Source organism: Arachis hypogaea, chromosome 12, assembly GCF_003086295.3.
Source record: "Arachis hypogaea cultivar Tifrunner chromosome 12, arahy.Tifrunner.gnm2.J5K5, whole genome shotgun sequence".
In the NCBI taxonomy this organism is placed as follows: Eukaryota; Viridiplantae; Streptophyta; class Magnoliopsida; order Fabales; family Fabaceae; genus Arachis; species Arachis hypogaea.
This window is the reverse complement of record NC_092047.1, coordinates 43,239,614-43,265,499: the sequence shown is the minus strand read 5'-3', so window position 1 is coordinate 43,265,499 and position 25,886 is coordinate 43,239,614. Positions and strand designations below refer to the sequence as shown.

The following is a 25,886-nucleotide window of genomic DNA, read 5'->3' as shown; positions in this document are numbered from 1 at the left end:
CGATATTTGATGGCCCAAATAGGCGTTCCAAGTCAGCTCAAGAATTTTGGCGTTTAACTCCAAAACTAGCACAAAAGCTAGAGTTAAACGCCCAAACTGGCACAAAAGCTGGCGTTTAACTCCAACAAAAGTCTCTACACATGAAAGCTTCAATGCTCAGTCCAAGCACACACCAAGTGGGCCCGGAAGAAGATTTCTGCATTAATTACTGATTTCTGTAAATCCTAGGCTACTAGTTTTCTATAAATAGGACCTTTTGCTATTGTATTTTACATCTGGGGACGTTTAGTCCTTAGACCTTTGAGGCTGGCCATTCGGCCATGCTTACACTATTTGTTCTTATGTATTTTCAACGGTGGAGTTTCTACACACCATAGATTAAGGTGTGGAGCTCTGCTGTTCTTCATGAATTAATACAAAGTACTATTGTTTTTCTATTCAACTCAAGTCTATTTCTTCTCCAAGATATTCATTCGTTCTTCAACTTGATGAATATGATGATCCATGACACTCATCATCATTCTCACCTATGAACATATGCCTGACAACCACCTCTGTTCTACTAGCAATAGCTTGAATGCGTATCTCTTGGGTTTCTAATCTAGGATTGGAACCTTCGTGGTATAGGCTAGAATTATTGGCAGCCATTCCTGAGATCCGGAACGTCTAAACCTTGTCTGTGGTATTCTGAGTAGGATCTGGGAAGGGATGACTGTGACGAGCTTCAAACTTGCGATTGTGGGGCGTGTGACAGACGCAAAAGGATCAATGGATCCTATTCTGACATGATCGAGAACCGACAGCTGATTAGCCGATGTTGTGACAGAGCATCAGGACCATTTTCACTGAGAGGACGGGATGTAGCCATTGACAACGGTGATGCCCAACATAAAGCTTGCCATGGAAAGGAGTATGAATGATTGGAAGAAGGCAATAGGAAAGCAGAGGTTCAAGGGGAACAAAGCACCTTCATACGCTTATCTGAAATCCACCAATGAATTACATAAGTATCTCTATCTTTATTTTATGTTTATTTTCATCACCTTAAACTCCATAACCATTTGAATCTGCCTGACTGAGATTTACAAGATGACCATAGCTTGCTTCAAGCCGACAATCTCCGTGGGATCGACCCTTACTCACGTAAGGTTTATTACTTGGACGACCCAGTGCACTTGCTGGTTAGTTGTGCGGAATTGTGACAAAGTGTGATTCACGTTTAAGAGCTCCCAGTCCTTTGGCACCATTGTTGATGATCACAATTTCGTGCACCAAGTTTTTGGTGCCGTTGCCGGGGATTGTTCGAGTTTGGACAACTGATGGTTCATCTTGTTGCTTAGATTAGGTATTTTTCAGAATTTTTAAGAATGAATTCTAGAGTTTCAAGGTGATGTTCCCACCATCGCAAAAGCTGATTGATTCTCATCAATTTAGCTATTGAATGTAATGTCCTGCTGAAGCTTGGCCAAACATGTCTAATCCTTTTTAGACTGAAGCTTTAGACTAACATTGCATGATTCCTGGAATTCTTATTAAAAGTTTTGATTCTCTTTATTTTCTTTTCCACTCAATTTTCGAAAATCACAAAAAAAATTTTAAAATAATAAAACCAAAAATATTTTATGTTTCTTGTTTGAGTCTAGTGTCTAATTTTAAGTTTGGTGTCAATTGCATGACTTTCTTCTTCTTGCATTTTTCGAATTTATACATATTGTTCTTCATTAATCTTCAAGTTGTTCTTGATGATTTCCTTGCTCTGATCTTTAAATTCTCTTGTTTAGTGTGTTTTGTTGTTTTACATATGCATTTTTTACTTTGTTATAGTCCTTAGTATACAAACATTTAAAGTTTGGTGTCTTGCATGCATTGTTTATTTGATCTTAGTTGCATTTTTATTGTTTCTCATCATCAAAAATTCAAAAAAATATTTTTAAAACTATGTCTTTTGAAGTCAATAATACAGAGAATCGAAGATTCAGAACATTCAGCAGAGGAATCAAACAGAAAAAGCTGGGCGTAAAGGAAAACTGGCGTTTAAACGCCCAAAAAGGTAGAGATTTGGGCGTTAAACGCCAGAATGGGCAATGGGCACCATTCTGGGCGTTTAACGCCAGGATGACACAAGAGGGAAGATTTTGTTTTTAATTCACATTTTTTTCAAGTTTTCATAATTTTTCAAAATCAAATCTTTTTCAAATCATACCTTTTCAATCATATCTCTTTCAAAATCAATTTCTTTCCATTTTATATTTATTTTTACTATTTTCAAAAATCCTTGCTATAATTAAAGATTTACTTCAAAATTTTCAAGTTGTTACTTGCCTATTAAGAAAGGATCAAACTTTAAATTTTAAAATCATGTCTTTTAATTTCTTGATAGTCAAGTAATCAACTTTAATTTTAAAAAATTTTCTTTTTCTAAATTGATTTTCAATCATATCTTTTCAAACATATCTTTTCAATCACATCTTTTTCAAAATTAATTGTTTCAATCATATCTTTTTCTAATTTCAAAATCTTTTTCAAAAATCACTTTATTTCTTTCCCAATCTTAGTTTTCGAAAATCTCAATCAAATTTTCAAATTTTTTTTAAAATCTTTTAATTAATTTTCAAAAATTCTTCCCCTCTTCTCACATCCTTCTATTTAAAGGACTAACACTCCTCCTCAAGGTACAATTCGAACTCCCTCCTTCTTTATATGTTCGAATTCTCCTCCATCTACCTCCTCCTTCTATTCTTCTTTTCCTCTGACACTTCAAGGAATCTCTATACTGTGACATAGAGGATTTCCTACTTTCTTGTTCTCTTCTCTTTCATATGAGCAGGAACAAAGATAAAGGCATACTTGTTCAAGCTGATCCTGAACCTGAAAAGACCTTGAAGAGAAAGCTAAGAGAAGCTAAAGAACAATTCTCTTTAGAGGGCCTAACAGAGCTCTTCAAAGAAGAAGAAACCATGGCAGCCGAAAACAACAATGCCAACAATGCAAGGAAGGTGCTTGGTGACTTTAGTGCACCTACTCCTGATTTCTATGGGAGAAGCATCTCTATCCCTGCCATTGGAGCAAACAACTTTGAGCTTAAGCCTCAATTAGTTTCTCTAATGCAACAGAATTGCAAGTTTCATGGACTTCCATTGGAAGACCTTCATCAGTTCTTAGCTGAGTTCTTACAAATCTGTGACACTGTCAAGACCAATGGGGTTGACCCTGAAGTCTACAAACTTATGCTCTTTCCTTTTGCTGTAAGAGACAGAGCTAGAACATGGTTGGATTCACAACCTAAGGAAAGCTTGAACTCTTGGGAAAAGATAGTCAATGCCTTCTTGGCAAAGTTCTTTCCACCTCAAAAATTGAGTAAGCTTAGAGTGGAAGTCCAAACCTTTAGACAGAAGGATGGTGAGTCCCTCTACGAAGCTTGGGAAAGATACAAGCAATTGATCAGAAGGTGCCCTTCTGACATGCTTTCAGAATGGAGCATCATAGGTATTTTCTATGATGGTCTGTCTGAACTATCCAAGATGTCATTGGATAGCTCTGCTGGAGGATCTCTTCATCTGAAGAAGATGCCTGCAGAAGCTCAAGAACTCATTGAAATGGTTGCAAATAACCAATTCATGTACACCTCTGAAAGGAATCCTGTGAATAATGGGTCAACTCAGAAGAAAGGAGTTCTTGAGATTGATACTCTGAATGCCATATTGGCTCAGAATAAAATATTGACCCAACAAGTCAATATGATTTCTCAAAGTCTGTCTGAAATGCAAGCATTAACAGGCAGTACTAAGGAAGCTTCCTCTGAAGAAGAAGCTTATGATCCTGAGAACCCAGCAATGGAAAAGGTGAATTACATGGGAGAATCCTATGGAAACACCTATAATCCTTCATGGAGAAATCATCCAAATCTCTTACGGAAGGATCAACAGAGACCTCAACAAGGTTCCAACAACAATAATGGTGGAAGAAACAGGTTTAGCAATAGCAAACCTTTTCCATCATCTTCTCAGCAACAAACAGAGAATTCTAAGCAGAGCCACCCTGACTTAACAACTATTGTCTCTGATCTAATCAAAACCACTCAAAGTTTCATGACTGAAACAAGGTCCTCCATTAGAAATTTGGAGGCACAATTGGGTCAGGTGAGTAAGAAAATTACTGAACTCCCTCCTAGTACTCTCCCAAGCAATACAGAAGAGAATCCAAAGAGAGAGTGCAAGGCCATAAACACATCTCACATGGCCGAACATGGAGAGGAGGAAGAGGTAGTGATTCCCACTGAGGAAGACCTCAAGGGACACCCACTGACCTCCATGGAGTTCCCTAATGAGGAACCATGGGAATCTGAGGCTCATTCTGAGACCATAGAGATTCCATTGAATTTACTTTTGCCATTCATGAGCTCTGATGAGTATTCTTCCTCTGAAGAGGATGAAGATGTTACTGAAGAGCAAGTTGCTAAGTACCTTGGAGCAATCATGAAGCTAAATGCCAAGTTATTTGGTAATGAGACTTGGGAGGATGAACCTCCATTGCTCATCAAAGAACTGAATGACTTGATTAGGCAGAGATTACCTCAAAAGAGACAGGACCCTGGGAAGTTCTCAATCCCTTGTACCATAGGCACCATGACCTTTGAGAAGGCTCTGTGTGACCTAGGGTCAAGCATAAACCTTATGCCTCTCTCTGTAATGGAGAAGCTAGGGATCATTGAGGTACAAGCTGCAAGAATCTCACTAGAGATGGCAGACAATTCAAAGAAACAGGCTTATGGACTTGTAGAGGATGTCTTGGTAAAGGTTGAAGACCATTACATCCCTGCTGATTTCATAATCCTAGAGACTGGGAAGTGTATGGATGAATCCATCATCCTTGGCAGACCCTTCCTAGCCACAGCAAAAGCTGTGATTGATGTTGACAGAGGAGAATTGATCATTCAAGTGAATGGAGACTCCCATGTGTTTAAAGCTCAAGGATATCCCTCTGTCACCATGGAAAGGAAGCACGAAGAGCTTCTCTCAATACAGAGTCAAACAGAGCCCCACAGTCAAACTCTAAGTTTGGTGTTGGGAGGCCACAACCAAACTCTAAGTTTGGTGTTGAACCCCCACATTCAAACTCTAAGTTTGGTATTGGGAGGTTCCAACATTGCTCTGAACATCTGTGAGGCTCCATGAGAGCCACTGTCAAGCTATTGACATTAAAGAAGCGCTTGTTGGGAGGCAACCCAATCGTTACTATTCTATGATAATTTTCTATTGTTATTTTATGTTTTCTGTAGGTTGATGATCATGTGAAGTCACAAAAACCATTGAAAAAGCAAAAACAAAGTGAAAAACAGAATGAAAAATAGAACACCCTGGAGGAGACAGTTACTGGCGTTTAAACGCCAGTAAAGGTAGCAGAATGGGCGTTAACGCCCAGTCTGGCACCATTCTGGGCGTTTAACGCCAGAAAAGGGCACCAGACTGGCGTTTAACGCCAGGAATGGGCAAGAAGCTGGTGTTAAACGCCAGAAATGGGCAGTAGCCTGGCGTTTAATGCCAGGATTGGCAGAAAGGAGCATTTTGCACGCCACTTGGTGCAGGGATGAGATATCCTTGACACCTCAGGATCTGTGGACCCCACAGGATCCCCACCTACCCCACCACTCTCTCTCTTCTTCACCCATTCACCAATCACCTCAATACCTCTTCCCCAAAAACCCCTCACCTATCAAATCCCACCATTCTCTTCACCACTCACATCCATCCTTTATAAAACCCCACCTACCTCACCATTCAAATTCAAACCACTTTCCCTCCTAAACCCACCCTCTATAGCCGAACCATACACACCCTTCTCACCCCTATATAAACCCATCTTCACTCCTTCATTTTCACACAACCTAAACACCACTTCTCCCCCTTGGCCAAAACACAAGCCCACTCCATCTCCTCTATTTCTTCTTCTTCTACTCTCTTCTTTCTTTTTTTGCTCGAGGACGAGTAACCTTCTAAGTTTGGTGTGGTAAAAGCTAAAGCTTTTTGTTTTTCCATAACCATTTATGGCACTAAAGGCCGGAGAAACCTCTAGAAAGAGGAAAGGGAAGGCAAAAGCTTCCGCCTCCGAGTCATGGGAGATGGAGAGATTCCTCTCAAGGGTGCATCAAGACCACTTCTATGAAGTTGTGGCCAAGAAGAAAGTGATCCCCGAGGTCCCTTTTAAGCTCAAAAAGGGCAAATATCCGGAGATCCGACATGAGATCCGAAGAAGAGGTTGGGAAGTTCTCACCAACCCCATTCAACAAGTCGGAATCTTAATGGTTCAAGAGTTCTATGCCAATGTATGGATCACCAAGAACCATGATCAAAGTGTGAACCCGGACCCTAAGAATTGGCTTACAATGGTTTGGGGGAATTACTTAGATTTTAGTCTAGAAAATGTAAGGTTGGCATTCAACTTGCCTATGATGCAAGGAGATGCACACCCCTACACTAGAAGGGTCAACTTTGATCAAATGTTGGACCAAGTCCTCATGGACATATGTGAAGAGGGCGCTCAATGGAAGAGAGATTCAAGAGGGAAGCCGGTTCAACTAAGAAGGCATGACCTCAAGCCCGTGGCTAGGGGATGGTTGGAGTTCATCCAACGCTCAATCATTCCCACTAACAACCGGTCCGAAGCTACTATAGACCGGGCTATCATGATACATAGCATCATGATTGGAGAGGAAGTGGAAGTTCATGAGGTTATATCCTAAGAACTCTACAAGGTGGTGGACAAGTCCTCCACTGTGGCAAGGTTAGCCTTCCCTCATCTCATTTGTCACCTCTGCAATTCGGCTGGAATTGACATAGAGGAAGACATCCTCATTGATGAGGATAAGCCCATCACTAAGAAAAGGATGGAGCAAACAAGAGATCCCACTCATGTACAAGAGCATGAGGAATTTCCTCATCATGAAATCCCTGAGATACCTCAAGGGATGCATCATCCTCCACAAAACTATTGGGAGCAAATCAACACCTCCCTAGGTGAATTGAGTTCCAACATGGGACAACTAAGGGTGGAGCACCAAGAGCATTCCATCCTCCTCTATGAAATTAGAGAAGATCAAAGAACCATGAGAGAAGAGCAACAAAGGCAAGGAAGAGACATTGAGGAGCTCAAGCACTTCATAAGATCTTCAAGAGGAAGAACAAGCCGCCATCACTAAGGTGGACCCGTTCTTTAATTTCCATGTTCTTTATTTTCTGTTTTTCGAATTTTTATGCTTTATGTTTATCTATGTTTGTGTCTTTATTACATGATCATTAGTGTCTAAGTATCTATGCCTTAAAGCTATGAAAATGAATCCATCACTTTTCTTAAATGAAAAATATTTTTAATTGAAAAAGAAAAAGAAGTGCATGAATTTCAAATTTTAAAACAGTTTAATTATTTTGATGTGGCGGCAATACTATTGTCTTTCTGAATGAATGCTTGAACAGTGCATATTTTTGAATTTGATTGTTTATGAATGTTAAAATTGTTGGCTCTTGAAAGAATGAAAGGAAAAAGAGAAATGTTATCTGATGATCTGAAAAATCATAAGATTGATTCTTGAAGCAAGAAAAAGCAGTAAAAAGCTTACGGAAAAAAAAAAAGAAAGCAAACAGAAAAAGCCAATACCCATTTAAACCAAAAGGCAAGGGTGATAAAAAGGATCCAAGGCTTTGAGCATCAGTGGAAAGGAGGGCTCACAGGAACAAAATCCTGGCCTAAGCGGCTAAACCAAGCTGTCCCTAACCATGTGCTTGTGGCTTGAAGGTGTCAAGTGAAAACTTGAGACTGAGCAGTTAAAGTCGAGGTCCAAAGCAAAAATAAGAGTGTGCTTAAGAACCCTGGACACCTCTAATTGGGGTCTCTAGCAAAGCTGAGTCACAATCTGAAAAGGTTCACCCAGTTATGTGTCTGTGGCATTTATGTATCCGGTGGTAATACTGGAAAACAAAGTGTTTAGGGCCACGGCCAAGACTCATAAAGTAGCTGTGTTCAAGAATCAACATACTTAACTAGGAGAGTCAGTAACACTATCTGGATTTTGAGTTCCTATAGATGCCAATCATTCTGAACTTCAAGGGATAAAGTGAGATGCCAAAACTGTTCAGAGGCAAAAAGCTAAAAGCCCTGCTCATCTAATTAATACTGATCTTCATAGATGTTTTTTGGAATTCATTGTATATTCTCTTCTTTTATATCCTATTTGATTTTCAGTTGCTTGGGGACAAGCAACAATTTAAGTTTGGTGTTGTGATGAGCGGATAATTTATACGCTTTTTGGCATTATTTTTAGTATATTTTAGTTAGTTTTTATTATATTTTTATTAGTTTTTAAATAAAAATCACATTTCTGGACTTTACTATGAGTTTGTGTGTTTTTCTATGATTTCACGTATTTTCTGGCTGAAATTGAGGGACCTGAGCAAAAATCTGATTCAGAGGTTGAAAAAGGACTGCAAATGTTGTTGGATTCTGACCTCCCTGCACTCAAAGTAGATTTTCTGGAGCTACAGAAGCCCAATTGGCACGCTCTCAATTGCGTTGGAAAGTAGACATCCTGGGCTTTCCATCAATATATAATAGTTCATACTTTGCTCGATATTTGATGGCCCAAATAGGCGTTCCATGTCAGCTCAAGAATTCTGACGTTTAACTCCAAAACTGGCACAAAAGCTGGAGTTAAACGCCCAAACTGGCACAAAAGCTGGCGTTTAACTCCAAGAAAAGTCTCTACATATGAAACTATGAAAGCTTCAATGTTCAGCCCAAGCACACACCAAGTGGGCCCAGAAGAAGATTTCTGCATTAATTACTGATTTCTGTAAATCCTAGGCTACTAGTTTTCTATAAATAGGACCTTTTGCTATTGTATTTTACATCTGGGGACGTTTAGTCCTTAGACCTTTGAGGCTGGCCATTCGGCCATGCTTACACTATTTGTTCTTATGTATTTTCAACGGTGGAGTTTCTACACACCATAGATTAAGGTGTAGAGCTCTGCTGTTCTTCATGAATTAATACAAAGTACTATTGTTTTTCTATTCAAGTCTATTTCTTCTCCAAGATATTCATTCGTTCTTCAACTTGATGAATGTGATGATCCGTGACACTCATCATCATTCTCACCTATGAACATGTGCCTGACAACCACCTCTGTTCTACTAGCAATAGCTTGAATGCGTATCTCTTGGGTTTCTAATCTAGGATTGGAACCTTCGTGGTATAGGCTAGAATTATTGGCAGCCATTCCTGAGATCCGGAACGTCTAAACCTTGTCTGTGGTATTCTGAGTAGAATCTGGAAAGAGATGACTGTGACGAGCTTCAAACTCGTGATTGTGGGGCGTGTGACAAATGCAAAAGGATCAATGGATCCTATTCCGACATGATCGAGAACCGACAGCTGATTAGCCGATGTTGTGACAAAGCATCAGGACCATTTTCATTGAGAGGATGGGATGTAGCCATTGACAACGGTGATGCCCAACATAAAGCTTGCCATGAAAAGGAGTATGAATGATTGGAAGAAGGCAATAGGAAAGCAGAGGTTCAAGGGGAACAAAGCACCTTCATACGCTTATCTGAAATCCACCAATGAATTACATAAGTATCTTTATCTTTATTTTATGTTTATTTTCATCACCTTAAACTCCATAATCATTTGAATCTGCCTGACTGAGATTTACAAGATGACCATAGCTTGCTTCAAGCCGACAATCTCCGTGGGATCGACCCTTACCCACGTAAGGTTTATTACTTGGACGACCCAGTGCACTTGCTGGTTAGTTGTGCGAAATTGTGACAAAGTGTGATTCACGTTTAAGAGCTCCAAGTCCTTTGGCGCCATTGTTGATGATCACAATTTCGTGCACCACTGGCCTGTCTGTGTCTTTGTCCCAGCAGTAGGAGCATCACTTGAGGCTGGATTAGTCACTGATTTCCCTCCCCTTGCTAACTCAGTAGGTGTCGATGCAGCAACATTTGGTGGAGTAGGAATGCTCCCTACTTCAGATCCACTTGTATTGTTTGTAACTGCTTGTTTATCAGCCATTTCAAGCAACACAATCCTACAAGAAACATCTCACATAATTACATAAATCATATAAACATAGAATAGAACACCAGCATCTCACATAATTCATATAAACAATAACATGAGCAGAATTCTTTAAAAAACACAATAACAATAAGGGAAATTACAACAGGTTATTATTATGTATTGAAAATAAGTCAAAAAATTGAGTCCAAATACAGAACAGAGAAATAGAGCATTTCAATTCAACAGGTTACTCATGAAAATTACCTGAAATCCTGAACACGGTGAAGAGATTAGGGCCTAGGGGTGAGAGATTGGGGGTTTTCCACCAGAGAATCCAAGCAGCTGCTGCTAGTGTTGCTCTGGTTCTTGAGCATCAAGGTTTTCCACCAGAGCTCGCCGTCTTCGATTTTATCCAGATCCAGATCCAACTATCCAAGATTCAACACCATAACAGCCTGCTCAAGGATCTGAACATCTTCGTCAACATTGACGAGAAAACCGACCAGCGCAGGCAGGAACGGCGGGGGTGAACGGCGGGGTGAATGGCGGGGTGAACTACAGAATAGGTGAGAGTCTGAGAGATTGGGGGTCAGGGGGTGAACGGTGGGGTGAACGGCAGAATAGGTGAGAGTCTGAGAGATTGGGGGTTATGGGGTGAACGGCGGGGTGAACGGCAGAATAGGTGAGACCGTGAGAGTCTGAGAGATTGGGGGCTAGGGGGTGAACGGCGGGGTGAACGGTTTCAGAAATTGGGGGTGAATGGGTGAGATTGGGGTCTGGAGATTTGGGTTTCACTTTGTTTCAAGCTTTCACATTTCAGCGCCGTGAAGGAAGGAACAAGGAAGGCTGGAAGGGAAGGGACGAAGGGTGAAGACGTGAAGTGCAAAATGTGAAAATGAGATTAGGGTTATGTTAGGTGGCTGCAACACAAAGTAACTAACGTATATATATTTTTTATTTTTTATTTTTTAATTATTTTGTGCGGATCTGCAGATCCGCGGATACAGCACAGAAATCCGCGATCCGATCCTTAACAGGTGCGGATCGGATCCTATCCAATCCGATCAGTCTGCGGATCGGATCATATCCGCAAATATCAGATCGGATGCGGTAAATACCGTGGATCTGCGGATATGATCTGATCCATGGATAGCCCTAAAAACTCCTAATTCAAAACCAAACTAATCACAACCTAAATAATACCAAAACAACATAGAAGTCCATACCCTTCTTCTCCCAACTCAACCATCCATAGTATCCCAATTACACCATTCAACACCATTAAAATCCTTAATCATCAACATCCAAAACCATCATAAACACTCATAATCATCATCAACCAACAACAACATCAACAACCACTACAAATCCTCATCAATTTCAATAACTATTACCAAACAATATCCAACATTAACCAAAACCATCATAATATTTATTCCTTAAATTATCCTCATAAAACTCACGTCCTTCACCAATTGTCATCAAAATCAATATTCATACTCCTCATCAATTAACCTCAATATTAGCAATCATTACCAATATTCATATTACCACAATCAACATACACACTCATCAACATCAACCAACATCACAATATATCATTAACACCAATAACTCTCATACCCCTTATCAACCTCCTACTCATCATCAATATCATCAAACCCTCATCAACAATAATAAATCACAACATTCATCACCCACCTCCATACAACTTATCATCAAACATCAAATTTATATACAATTAAACATACACCTAAACATTCAATCCTATCTTAAGGTCAACTAGCCTAAGTGTCCAGAAACATTACATATTACATAAAGAAAACCAAAACCATACCTTGGCCGACTCTCAATAAGCACAAACACCAAAAGCTTGGCTCCAACAAGCTTCCATCAAGCTTCAAACCACCAAAGCCAAACCAAAAGCCACAACCAACTCCAAAAACAAGTTTCAAACATACAACATAACCATGCATTAACAACTAAAGCTCACACTACACTAAACCACAAGGATATAGAGGTTTCTTACCTTATCCAATGGTAATTGGGGTAAAGCTCGACAATTACCCGCTACTAGAGATCACCTAAATAAGCAAAATCACAAAATCTACTCAAAAATCAAACCTAAAATGCACAAAAAATAGGGCAGGAAACGGGAACTTGAGATGAAATTTATTACCAGATTTTCTTAGATAGAAACGAAGAGCTTGACGAGAGCTTCGCGTGGCCGTAAATGGCTCGTCAATCGGAGCTCCGTAGCTCAAGTTATGGCTCTCGGAAGGTGATGATGAATATTAACATCACCTCTTCTCCTCTCTTCTCTCAAACCGCGCCCCTCTCTCTCTCTCTCTTTGTGATGGAAAATGAGCTCAAAGCTCATTAGTTAGGGCATATATATGTTGGACTTGGGCCCGGTCCAACCTGCTAAGTGTTTTTGGTCCGTTTGGCCTACTTTGGGCCAAAACCTTTAAGATTAGTGCCTGGTTTTCAATTCTAAATTATTTTTGTTCTTTCAAAACAACAAATCAATTTTCAAAATCTTATTTTACAAAATCTTATTTTCCAAAATATGCGGTACTGGACAGACTAGAGCCGGTACTGGCAGCTTAAGCGCCAATATGCATTTCTTTACAAAAACTTTTCGAAAAATATACATTTTTCAATTCAGAAAAATTCATTGAAATCAAATTTAACCTTTATTTTTTTAAATTAAAACTTCTAAATTTTGAATCTACTCCGGGCACTTAAAAATTATTATTTTTACTAAAGCGATTTTACGTGAAAACTCTGGTTCTTACAACAAGCAAAGCAAAGTACTCACCTCACTTAATCACACAATAAAAACGTGCTGAAAGCAACGAAAAATTTATTCATTAAAATTTATGTAAATGGTCCACCAAAGGTGTTTAAATAGGCCCCTAACAAACTAAAAAAGATGATATAAGATTTTGAAATTTAAATTAGATTTGATCTTTAATGAATTAAATCAGATTTGATTTAAATTTTTAATTTAAAAAAATACTACTAAACAAATCAGAACTAAACAAATCTTCTAACAAACTCTAACAGTAGAACAAACTAAAACAAAGGCCTAAATTTTCGAAATTTAATAATAAATTATGCTTCTCATTGAATTTGAAAAACATTATTAGGCTTCTTGTTGTCCTGTCTTAACCCAATGGGTCTTGCCCATTCTTCTTTGGTTAGAACTTGATGTAACTCCTTATGCGTAAGTGCTGCCAAGTTTCTAAAGCTCTCCTTGAGTTTTTTCGCACGTTCTCTAGTGATAGAGCCTTCTAAAAGTGTAAAATTCTTATTCTGCCCTTTTACTTTAGAATGTCCCAATTATTTTTCTGAGCATGTATCACAAAATCTTTAAAAATCATCACCTCTTGAGCTTGTTATGAAAAAATTATTTCTATCCACTCTTGAATTTACTATAGAAAGATTATCTTAATTCACTACTGAGTTTGTTCAACAAATCCAGAATTTCATATAAGAAACAAAAACAAACTTAAAAAAAAAATCTCCTTTAAAAATGACAAAAATCACAAATAAAAAAAATCATATAAAAATTATAAAAAAATATTAAGTGAACACTTTTTTTAACTAAATTTGATATTTTTTCTACATTTTTTTCTTTTTTAATTGATATTTATTATTCTAATAAATTATTAAACTAATTTCATTAAATTTAGTTATTCAAATAATTTGATCACCCAATATTATTAAAAAAGAGAGAGATTAAATTAAAAAATGATCTTCTGGCAAAGCGGAGATTAACAACCAAAATAAACAGTTAACCTGGTATCAATATCAATATCAATATCAATATCCTAATGATTTCTCCAAAATCAATTTAAGATTCCAAATACAAAGGTATGGCTTTTTTGAATTGGTCCCCGATTGCCTTTTCTGCCCCCTTTCGAATTACCCCCACACACACCCGCCCATCCTCATCACCGTTATCAACAACAATTAAACAATTTTTGAATCCCAATTGACAATTGTAAAATAAATCCTAGTTTTAGAAAATAATTAAGGGTTTCTACTTTCTAATTTCAAACCCCCTTTAAAAAAGTAAAAGAAAAAAAAAAATCGCATCCTTCAATGTTGGCCCCTCTTTCCCTTTTCAGATTTCCCCAACCCCCCACACCCACCATCCATCATGATTATCATGAACAACAAGTAACGATTTTTGAGCCCATCACCCTCCAAAATCCCAAAAATGTTCCTAAACAAATTGATTAGGGTTCCAATTTAGGAAAATTGGGGGAAAAAAAAAAGAATTAGGGTTTTTTCTGTTCTTAGCCCAAAACCACCTGAAATACCGTAACAACCACCAAGTGTCGATTTGGAGGCTGTGGAAATGGCGACGAGGGGCACGAGATCCGAGAAGGTTCGGAGAATTTTCCAGCAATTCGACGCGAACAGCGACGGTGGTCTCAATAGGGAGGAAATGGCTTCGCTTGTTGTGGCAGTGAACCCTAGGGTGAAGTTCAGCGACGAACAGATCAACGCCATTCTCGACGAGGTTTTCCGAACCTATGGCGATTTCATTGACGGCGATAAGGGGCTCACCTACGAGGGCCTCCTCCGAACCTACGACGACGGTGCCGGCGACGTGGACAGGGACTTCGACGCACTCGGCCTCGAGCTCAACCTCGAGGAGGCTGCGGCCGCCGCTAAGGGCTCCTCGGCGGCGGCTGCGTCCGAGGCCTCGTCTTCGTCCATTGTAGACGAGAGGATGGCGGTGGAGACGCAGAAGAAGCAACGGACGGCGGCTTGGGCCGTGTCGCCAAACCACGGGATTGTGTTCGACGACACTTGGAAGATTGTGGACGATTTGGAGATTCTAATTAAGAGGCTGAGGACGAAGCAGGCAAAAGATGGAAAATTGAAAGGGGAGAATTTTGATGCGTATTCAGATGCCGGTTGGTCCCGGGAATTGGGGCCTTCCGCAGAGATTTCGGAGAAAAGGGTGTTTTGGGAAGAATCAGGACATGATTATGCTGTGTTTTTGAAGGAATTAGGGGTTTTGAGGGGTAGGGCAGATGCTGCTAGGTCAAGGGAAGAGGCATTTGATGGACACATGGCGATTGGGCGAGTTTTGTATGAGCATCAGTTGTTCAAGGAGGCTTTGGTGAGTTTCAAGAGGGCTTGTGAGTTGCAGCCTGTGGATGTGAGGCCACATTTTAGGGCTGGGAATTGTTTGTATGTTCTTGGCAGGTACAGGGAGGCCAAGGAGGAGTACCTGTTGGCTTTGGAGGCAGCTGAGGCAGGCGGGAATCAGTGGGCCTATTTGCTACCGCAGATTTATGTCAACCTTGGGATTGCGCTGGAAGGTGAAGGTATGGTCTTGAGTGCCTGTGAATATTATAGGGAGGCTGCAATTCTTTGTCCCACTCATTTTAGAGCATTGAAGCTACTAGGTAGTGCACTTTTCGGTGTAGGGGAGTATAGGGCCGCAGTGAAGGCGTTGGAGGAAGCAATTTTCATGAAGCCTGATTATGCTGATGCGCATTGTGACTTGGCTTCGGCTTTGCATGCCATGAATGACGATGAGAGGGCAATTGAGGTGTTTCAGAAAGCTATTGATTTGAAGCCTGGTCATGTAGATGCTCTATACAATTTGGGTGGGCTTTATATGGATCTTGGTAGGTTCCAGAGGGCTTCAGAGATGTACACTCGGGTTTTAGCCGTTTGGCCAAATCATTGGCGAGCACAGCTGAATAAGGCTGTGTCATTGCTGGGAGCTGGGGAGAATGAAGAAGCCAAGAAATCTTTGAAGGAAGCGCTGAAAATGACGAATAGGGTTGAGTTGCACGATGCGATAGCACATCTGAAGCAGCTGCAGAAAAAGAAGACAAAAACTAATGGAGGTTCTTCTGGGGAGTCAACGTATCTTGAAGTTGAACCATCCAAATTCAAGGTTGTTGGAGACAAGACTACTGTGAGGCAGGAATTAGCAACTGCCTTGCAAATCAGAGCACTTCAGAGGGTTTCTAGGTTAAATCGTTGCAGTGTGGAGCTTTTGAAGAAGGAAATGAGTGAACATGATGTGCCAGTGTCGTATTCAGGCAGTGGTGTTCCAGAAAAGTCCATTCGGAAGCCAAACTTGGAAGAAATTCTTCACAGATTACTTAATTTTTTAAAGCCCGAGACTTTTCAAGGAGCAGTAAAAGCCATAAATGAGAGGATACTTTCTGTTTTGGATGAAAGTGGCTCAGGCAGAGTGGATCTGGGAATGTTTTTTGCCATTCTCGCTCCTATTTGTGGCGGTCCTCCGGAAAGACGCAAAAGGGTTGCCTTTGATGCTCTTGTTTGGCGTCCCATGAATGAAGACGGTGCTAGCGTTAGGAAAGTTGATGCTACAACATATATCAAGTTGTTAAGGGCTATTTATGTTCCTTCACAAGGGGTTAGTGAATTAATGGAAGTTCATGGAGAATCGGATACTTCAATGGTGTCTTTCTCCGAGTTTCTTGTTATGTTTGATGATCCAGATTGGGGGTTTGGCATCATGCCTACTCTGGTGAAGCTTGAAGCAGGGGATAGAAATCGACATGGCAACAGCGTGTGTGCTGTTTGTCGCTACCCAATTATCGGTTCCCGGTTCAAGGAGATAAAATCTCATTTTAGTTTGTGTAACCAATGCTACAGTCAGGGAAAGGTTCCTTCCACGTTTAAGCAGGAAGAATACAGATTCAAAGAGTATGCAAGTGAATCTGAAGCTATGAAAGATAAGTGTATGTGCTTTAATTTGCAACCTCGTACTGACCAGTAGATAGATGAATTCAATTTTTTGTCTCCTGATGTTTATTTTTTTCATGGTTCTGCCGCTGTGTATTATCCGTCTTGTTAATTCTAGCTTTTTCAGTGTGGAATATCTTAGCTCATGTGTATAATAATTGTTTCAGGTTGTGCTTTAGTAACTGTTTATATTGTAAAACATTTAACTGAACTTCGAAAATTTGCATTGATCATGTTTCTATGTTCATTATTATTGTTTGTGTATGATTCGGACTTGGTAATGTTACTGTGATTCAAATATTCAGTTATATGCTTATAGTTTGATGCTATATTGTGAAGAAACTAGTTTTGAGAGTTGTTCTTAATGGTGAGTCTCGTGTGGGTTTAAAAACGTGGGAGAAATTTTTTATAGATTAATTTCATATGTAATTTTATATATGGCCTAATCCATGAAACTTCCCTTTTTTGTTTTCACTCCACATCAAACTCTCCCTAAGGATATGTTTAGTTGGAGGGTAGAAGTGGAGGGTAAATTTTACCTGCTGCTAAAGTATACCGAACACAATACATTGTACATTTGTGGATCCCATGTTTTGTGTGTTACAGTGCTACCCATGGTTCTGAAAACCGGACTAGACCGGCTGGTCACCGGTCTGACCGGGAACCGGAAGTCTGCAGTTTGGTCCATCAGGAGATACTGCCATTTCGAAAACCGCATGAAAACTGTTGAACCGGCCAGTTGGACTGAACCGGGACCCGGCTGGTTTAATGAAATGTCGCCGTTTTATGTTTCGTTTAAAACCAAAAAGCAATCTGATCCCTTCCTTGTTCCAGCAGCCCAGTCCCTTTCTCCTTTTCTTTCCTTCACAATTCAGAACCTTGCACTGCCCTCAACCAAAAGAAACCCTAGCCATGTAGCCTCCACCACCACCGCCATCCGTTGCGCACTCAGGAGCTTCCCTCTTAGTGCTTTTGGCGTGCTCCAAGTCTTCGACCTTTGATCGCTCTCACTGATCGCAGCTTCTTCCTCGAGGTCAGCTCGGCGTTCGTCGTCTTCCGTCTGCTAAGCCGCGTTCTTCGTCTTCGTCTTCGTCCTTTTAATCTCTTTGATATGTTCTACCCTAATAGAGCCTTAATTTGACTAATTTGCTTGTGTATGATTAAACCTTGTTACTTTATGAAAGAATGAACTACTTGACATTCTGGAGCCTTAATTTTCTTGTACCAGAGACAATTTTTGATGTATACCCAATATAATTTGCTTTGCTTTTGTGATTTTGTTTTCTTCTATGAATCAATGTTTATTTGAAGGTAGCTTGTTAGGTTCTCTATTTTGTTTGATTGTGATGTATTTTACTTGGTGCTAGTATTTTGTGATGCTATTGAACAGAACAGAATGTGTCAGATTGAGCTGAAAGTAGGGTAATATTTGGAACATAATCATTCATGTTTGGATGTTTGTATTAGAGGCAGCCAAAAATTAATTTTGATTTATTGGTGCCACAGGTTTTGGAGTTATCATGTGCTCTAGCACTTGTGTAATTTGATGATTGCCTGTTATTGCTACATTGAAAGTTTATTTCAGCGTGTGATACTTTTATTTGGGTTTAGGGTTGACATTTGAGTTAGATTTTCTTTTCTTTTTTAAAAACTCAAATGTCACCTTAATATGGGTTCTACTTCTACCTATGATTGCTGGAAATTGTTGAAAATAACTGCTATTGAACTTTGTGTTGAAATGATTATATTATATTGTTTTAAGGTTATTTGTCAAGTGTGGCGATGGTTAACCTTTATGTTTGTGAATTTGAACTTGATGGATGATTATATAATGTACTTCTTGGTAGTAACACTTTTGTTTTATCTAAAGAAATGTCACTGTCTTTTGAACAAAGTTGAACTGATCAGTGATCACTGATTATCTATATTTCACTAATTTAGTATATATTAGTTGAATGAGTCAGTTCATTTGAGAATTTGAGGGAGCTGAAATTTGATAATGATATATCACAAAATAGAATTCATTTGAGAATTTGAGATATAACAATAGCAAAAATTTTGTAGCAGTATCTTTTCATGAGCTTCACAGAAAAATTATTGTTGTATATTGTGCTTTATAAGAATTGTTAGGTTTACTATATGAATACTCATGGAAATCATAGCTAGAGCCCAGAGATTTAGTAATTGTTTATTCGTCATTATCATCATCATATCATGTTCTAATTTTCCCTCCTATGTATGTGTTTATGGTTGCTTCCATAAAACGGGATCACAAAAGTCCCCAAATTTGATATATAAATTTTATTATAAAACGGTTTTTCGGTTAGACTACAGTTGAACCGGTTGGACTATTAAACTAATAAATCAATGACTAGAATAGTTTGATGACTAGTCCGATTTTCAGAACCTTGGTGCTACCATATATTTCTGTATCATTATTTTGGCAGTGTACTATGGCTCGGCGGTTATGTATTATTTTCATTTTGGGTTTCCTGTTGTCACTGTTATGCCATGATCAATACGACTGTTCTTGTAATTGTTTTAAATTATCTTAAAATTTTAATATGGGACGCTTTGTCTATTTAGATTTTAGAATACACAAAAGTTTCTAACAATACAGTTCTTTTCCAATTTGATTTGTTTAATTTGGAATTTTTAAATTTTTTTAGGGATTATTTTAAAATTTTTTAAAAATTGTTAGAAACTGTTTTCTACTTCATTCTTTGGATCAAATTGGATGAGATTGTATTATCCAATGAAAATACATATTGGGGGTGTTTTGGGTGTTTTAAAATTTGTAGAAGTATTTGATTTTAAAAATTTTAAGGATTGATTTAGATAATTATTTAAAATATTTATACTCATAAAAGTTACCCGTAATAAAGAAATTATCTATGGAAATATCAAAACGCCTATGGATCTACTTATGACCGAAATTAATGGATGATATTTTTCTTGTATGGAGGTCATTCTTTGTTCTTCCAAAATTAACTTCTTTTATGGATAAATTTGTTAGTGTATTGAATTGTTATGGATAAAAATAATAGTTTATTTAAACAGATATATTTATATATGAATCGATAATTCAAATAATTGATTTCTGAAAAATGGTTTATCTTTTTTGTCTCTTGATTCTCTTAAACGTCCTCTAGTTCCTGCATGGGGAAAAAAATTAAATAAATGCTTTTTAAGACTTCAAAATAAACTCTTTTGAGAAGCATATTTAGGAATACTATTGAGATGTTATATTATTATACTTTAAGTTTTATGTATTATTAGTGTGCAAAACTTTGACATTTTTTCATATCTATTGTTCAAAAAGTAATTTAAGTGAATGAGTCTCACTAGTTGGCAGGGCAGTTATTAATATCAAAATTTCATTCATTGTTATACATTCTACATCTGCTGGTTTATGGTGGCCACAAATATGTTCATATATATAAATAGTATAATTTTTGTGAGGGAAATCCAGCTTGGATCCCCAATAATTACCTGAGAATTCGTAATTTCTTCTTTTCTGACCGAATCAAATCAATGACTCAAGATGAATTCTTCTCCCACACCAATATTTTTTCTTCTAAAAGTGTAATTAGTTTGTTTGAAATTTATAGTTGTTTATTTTTTTAAAAAAAGCATGTGAAGAGAAGCTTCTTAAGGGGAAAAAAATGGAATACCTTTACCCCGTAGATTATCAATACAACAAGAGTAATAAGACAAAATAGGTCCCAATGAATTAAGTGACGAATTCATTGGTTTTTTTTTTTTTTCAAATAAAAAGTGTGGTGTTTTCGGAGAAAATTTTTTTATGGGTATCTAGGTATTTAAGAGGAAAAAAAAAAAAAAAAACTCAAATAAGTTTCTAAAGAATTTTAACTTTACGTCATACACTGAGTTAAACTTAGTATATTGAATTCATTTCCTGATTTCCCATTTATAATGTTCTCTTTAGATTCAGGGTGTGGTCCTCGTCGACGTGTGAAACAGCTTCGAATTGTAGATGAAGACTAGATTGAATTCTTACTGTGCAACAAAGTTTTCTAGCTACTGCTGTAAGTGCAAGAAACTCAAAATGGAGCAATAAGGCATTACTACACTCAGTTTCTGCATGCACATTATTGAACTTATTGATCCACCAGTTTATTCTGAGAAATGGGGCTAGAAAATGTAACCCATCAGCTAGTGCCAGCACTCGCAAGTTTTTATTCCACCATTTGTTTTTGGGTCTGAATTTTTATTCCACTTCAAAAAGGTTAAAAACTGTGTTATGTAAAGATTTTTGCTCATATGTATACGCTAACAGACAATATGGAATCGAGCCTAGTGCAGATCTATTTCGGAGGCCAGAGATCAGCCACTAGGCTATGCTTCGAAGTGTATTTTGGTTGAAATTATAGATATCGAACGTGAGTAATAAAATTTAGTTAGGAAGGAAAGTGTCTTAAAGAAATTTTTTGGAAATCTATTTGGCTATATAGTCTTTATTATATATGTTTGTTTTTACTGGTTAGAATATCGTAACAAATATATTTTAATAGATCCAGTAAAGTTTTTCGAAAAACAAAAACAAAATCTAATTATTAGAATTGTTTACAGTAATATTAAGTAATTGATAATAAATATTTTTTATAAAAATAGTCTTGTTTTTATAAAAAAAATCATAAGAAAATATAAATGTAGTAAAGACTTGTTGTCAAAAGCCTTTTCAATTTCTTAAAATTTATTTTATTATTCATTTATTAGAATAGACATTCATCAAGTGCAATGTTTGTTGTACTTGAGTAGGGATGTACATGGTTCGGTCCGACCCGAAGATCCGGCCTCCGAACATTTTAATGGCACCGGGTCTAGAGTTGGTAAGGACCTCAAAAATAGATCCGATCATTATTTATGGTCGGGTTCAGGTTAAGGCGAACCCAGCTTCACCCGACCCATGTGCACTCTAAGAGAATTAAAAAAGGTATATATACTTTAAATTAATTCCAATATTATGTTATATTAATTATAAATTTATTATTTTATTTTTAATCACACTTGTTGAATTAGAAAATAGATTAAAGAAGCATTAAATTAGAATTTATGAACAAATTTAAGTTCAAATAGGAATATCAACTTCTGAATAACAAGTTTCTTTTTTATAAATAAGTGCATCATAAATAAATTTTTTTATAAATAAGTTTCTTTATAAATTATTGTTAAAACTTTATAGGCTTGTTTTCACCCGATTTAGACCCGGTATAATTGTGGCCCAAAAATGTTTAGGTTTCATCGAATCTAGGATCAGGTTAGAGTCTAAAAAATAGACCTAGTGTTTAAGGGCGAGTCTGAGTTAGAAAAATTCGGTTTCACCCGACTAATATATACTCCTATATTTGAGTGCGTATAATTATTTAGGATTGCTTAAATGACTATTTATGTGCTATTTAAAATAAATGTGATCTTGTTGTGGTAGATGTATGCATTGTTTGTATTTGTTGGAGGTATGAAGGATTCAAAGGTAAGGAAAAACGTCAAATTTTAGTGGAAATCCTTGGCTATTAATCTAAGTTATGGCAAAAGCAAGTGTTTACGAAAATCCTCATTTTAGATCCCATTGATGAAGCTTAAACTCGCCACTACGTCTGTCAATCCATAATCCATTAATCTTGAGGCATGCATCATTAAAATGGTCTAATTACTTCCTCATGGATTTTTTTGGGTGCTGGTAACCCTTAGGAAGGTAATCAAGTGTTGTGCTTTGGTCATCCTAGTTTTGAAGTTTGTTAGGAAACGTTTTAAGATGTAGGCAAAACATGATATCGTCCTTTTAGAAAATGAGTTGAACCATTTGATTGCCTGGGCAGACAAGATTATTAGGAAAGTATGACATCAGACGACATCCACTGGAGTCTTGGAGTTTATCTTGGCCTCAAAAATGGTTAAGTGTTCTTGGGGTCTTTAGTCCTGTCATACTTCATATCGGTAAGTTTATCAAAGTGACGTGATAGATGTACTCAGAGAACCTCATCCACAGCTCCCATCACCACAGGTTCTTCCCGCAGACGCTTGATAGTTCCCATGCCTGCTATCCCCATGCCCCTTTTGTATTTATGACTCAGTAAGGATGGATCATCAATCCCTGTGATCCCAAGGAATCATGTTATCAACAAACTATTCTATTTGGAGTGATCCACCACTAATAGGGAAGATCCCTTCCTATTTCAAATGAATTTTATATCGTAATTGTTATCAAGGTTGGAACCTGCATGTATCATTATCAATGCTAGGATGTTAGGTAAAGTTGTGTAACCGGATTTATTTTATACAAAATAATTCATGAAAACCAGTGTAGTAACCCTCCTTTAAAAATTTACATCAAATCACACAATTGATGTAATCTTAAAAATTTGATACTATAACACTAGGCGCATCTAACTTTCACTACAATCTAGTCTCATATAATTCAAAGCTTTGTAGATTGAGTTATGACTCTTAGAAGTTGATTGCCTTGTATTTTAATATAGATTTAGAACCTATTTTATAATCTTTCTTTAAAAAATTTATAATTAAACCAAAAGAGCTTGAAACCTCCTCATTTTTTATGACATTATACTAGACTCAACGTAAGATCCCAAATTTTAGAAATTAAATAATAAATTATTTATTATTTATTTTATTTATTTAAGAATATATTTTTAGAGAATTTTATATTAATTGATTATTTTTTTATTATTGATTTAAAGCTTTAGTGATTGAAAATAATGAGTATTTTATATGCTTCAATTTGAATAATTAGATTTTGAACTTTATTTTATAATTTAAAAAAAATTAATTTGATTACTCTCAAATTATTGAATTAGAGTATTTATTTAAAAATAATTTATAAATTGATAACTTAAATAGTATTTTTATAAATGTTAATGTTGGATTTAGATTGATTTTCAATTACTCTATAACCCCTACTTTTATTAAAATGACCAAAATTACCCTTATACCTAATTTTACCCAAAACAAACCCTAATCCTAATATTACAAACACTCACACTCTCACATCTTTCAACCCCTACACACGCAGCCGCACCCCTTCCCTAACCTTACTTACCCCCGTTCTATTCCTCTATTACTTTCTAAATGCAATAAATAATTTCTTTCCAGAACCCTTGAGATATCAGTTTCTGTTATATTATGCTTATGTTTTGTGATGTTATTGTGATAGGGTTGAGTTTCGGTTATTACGTGTCACGTTTGAAGTTGTAGTTGTTGTTACAGAAGCGGTATGGAGCTGTGGTTACGGCTACAACTGTTGCGGGCCGGGAGAAAAACTAGTTTTTGACACATTTTAGAGTTTCCGAGCTTTGACAATCGAGGTAAGGACGCTTTCCTTAAACTCATTTTATTGTCAAGAATTGTTATAAGTCGATATTGATGCAAAAATATATTTTTAGTGATTATGTGAGTCTTATGGATTGATTGAGTTATTTTGAAAGAATGTAATTGTTTACTTGATTGAATTCTTGATTGATTGAGTTGGCATTGTGATGGTTAATGAAAGCTTGATTTGGAAATCTGATTGGTTTATTTATATTGAGAAATGAGTTGCGTTGAAAATCTAATTTATATACATTTATATTAAGGAATGGTTTGGTTTTGAAACTGTTTGAGAAGGATGAGAATTCTGAGTTATGAATTGATTTTGTTGAAGTTAGTTTGTATTGTGATTGATGAGATTGGTTGCTTGAGTTCTAGACTTTGTTGATCCCTTGAGTTGAGTTGTTATTGTTGTGATAATGGTTTATTGGAAGTGATTTGAATGACTGAGAGATGTTTGGTTGGTTGTTGGGACCTTTGAAGGGTGGCAAAATTCGAATTTTAGAGGATGCTACCGAAGTTTTTATAAAACTCTAAGACTTTGTTTGAAGTGTTATTTAAAAGAAAATCTTATTTAAGAATTATATTATTTGATTTCGATTTATTACGAAAAGAGTCATGTTTTCAGTTCGATTTATTGAGAAAAGAATTATATTTTTATTTTTATTTATTAAGAAAGGAATTATGTTTTGAGTTTGATTTATTGAGAAAAGAGTTATAATTTGAGTTCGACTTATTACGAAAAGGGTTTTGTTTTGAGTTTGACTTATTAAGAAAATAATTATACTATTTTGAGTTTGATTTACTAAGAAAAAAATTATGTTTTGAGTTCGATTTAATATGAAAAGACTTATGTTTTGAGTTTGATTAAAGAATTACATTTTGAGGAGTTTTAGTGAATTTACAAAATTTGAATTTGATCGGTGAAAAGGAATGATTTTTGGATCTTTTAAGAAGTTATTAAACTTGAAAATGAAGTTGAAAGTGAGTTTTACGCAATCGATTCAAATATAAGAGTTATGCTTTTGAAAATTTCAAATGGAATTAAAGAATGGATTAATGAAGTTAATTTGAGACTTTTGATTTAGTGAAAAGGAGTTTTATGAAAGAGGAATGGATTTAACTTACTTTTTAAAAGATATTTTTGAAATTTGAGCTTCCGGGGTAGATACAAAGATTGTGGTTTCGTCCTGCTTGCTCCCGGTCGGTATTTGAGTTTTCGGGATAGATGCAAGGATTGTGATTTTGTCCCACTTGCTCTCGGTTGGTATTTGAGCTTCCTGAGTAGATGCAAGGATTGTGGTTTTGTCCTGCTTGCTCCAGAATGGAATTGAGACTTTGTTGACCCTCCGTCGCAAGATGTGGCCAGGCTCTTATACCTTCTCGGATGATTCCCCAATGGATATTGATCAATGAATATGAATACGAGCTTTGGGGATGCACGCATCGAGGGATTGTCCAGGGTTAGCTACCGGACATGTCGGGTTTGGCTGTATAGCCGACAGATGAGCTCATTGGCCATAGGGCAGGTATGCATCATTCGCATTTGTGTATATTTGTTTGGGTATGCATCTTGTATTTGGCTTGCCTATTTGAATAATTGTATATACATGCTAATTGAATTAATTGCTGTAACTGTTCTCTCTATTTGTATTTTTCTTGTATTGTTTTGTCTATGCTTGAACAACTGAGAGATCTCTTATGCTGGCAGTGGTGACACTGAGGGTTGT

At 37.1% G+C, this 25,886-nt stretch overlaps 1 protein-coding gene and 1 non-coding gene across 2 annotated transcripts; one reads left to right on the top strand and one right to left on the bottom strand.

Annotated features, from left to right (window-relative positions):
* Positions 1-3,359: 3,359 nt before the first annotated feature.
* Positions 3,360-3,467, bottom strand: LOC112731363 (small nucleolar RNA R71). Its single transcript, XR_003167144.1, has one exon. It is a non-coding gene; the product is annotated as a small nucleolar RNA R71 (small nucleolar RNA).
* A 10,425-nt stretch (positions 3,468-13,892) lies between these two features.
* Positions 13,893-17,076, top strand: LOC112727360 (uncharacterized TPR repeat-containing protein At1g05150). The gene has a single exon (XM_025777075.3). It carries the CDS (start codon positions 14,429-14,431, stop codon positions 16,844-16,846), a length of 2,418 nt encoding a protein of 805 aa, XP_025632860.2. The 5' UTR covers positions 13,893-14,428; the 3' UTR covers positions 16,847-17,076.
* The last annotated feature ends 8,810 nt before the right edge of the window (positions 17,077-25,886 follow it).

Coding starts and splice junctions, on each gene's coding strand:
- LOC112727360 (XM_025777075.3), top strand. CDS start 14,429: ATGGCGACGAGGGGCACGAGATCCGAGAAGGTTCGGAGAATTTTCCAG.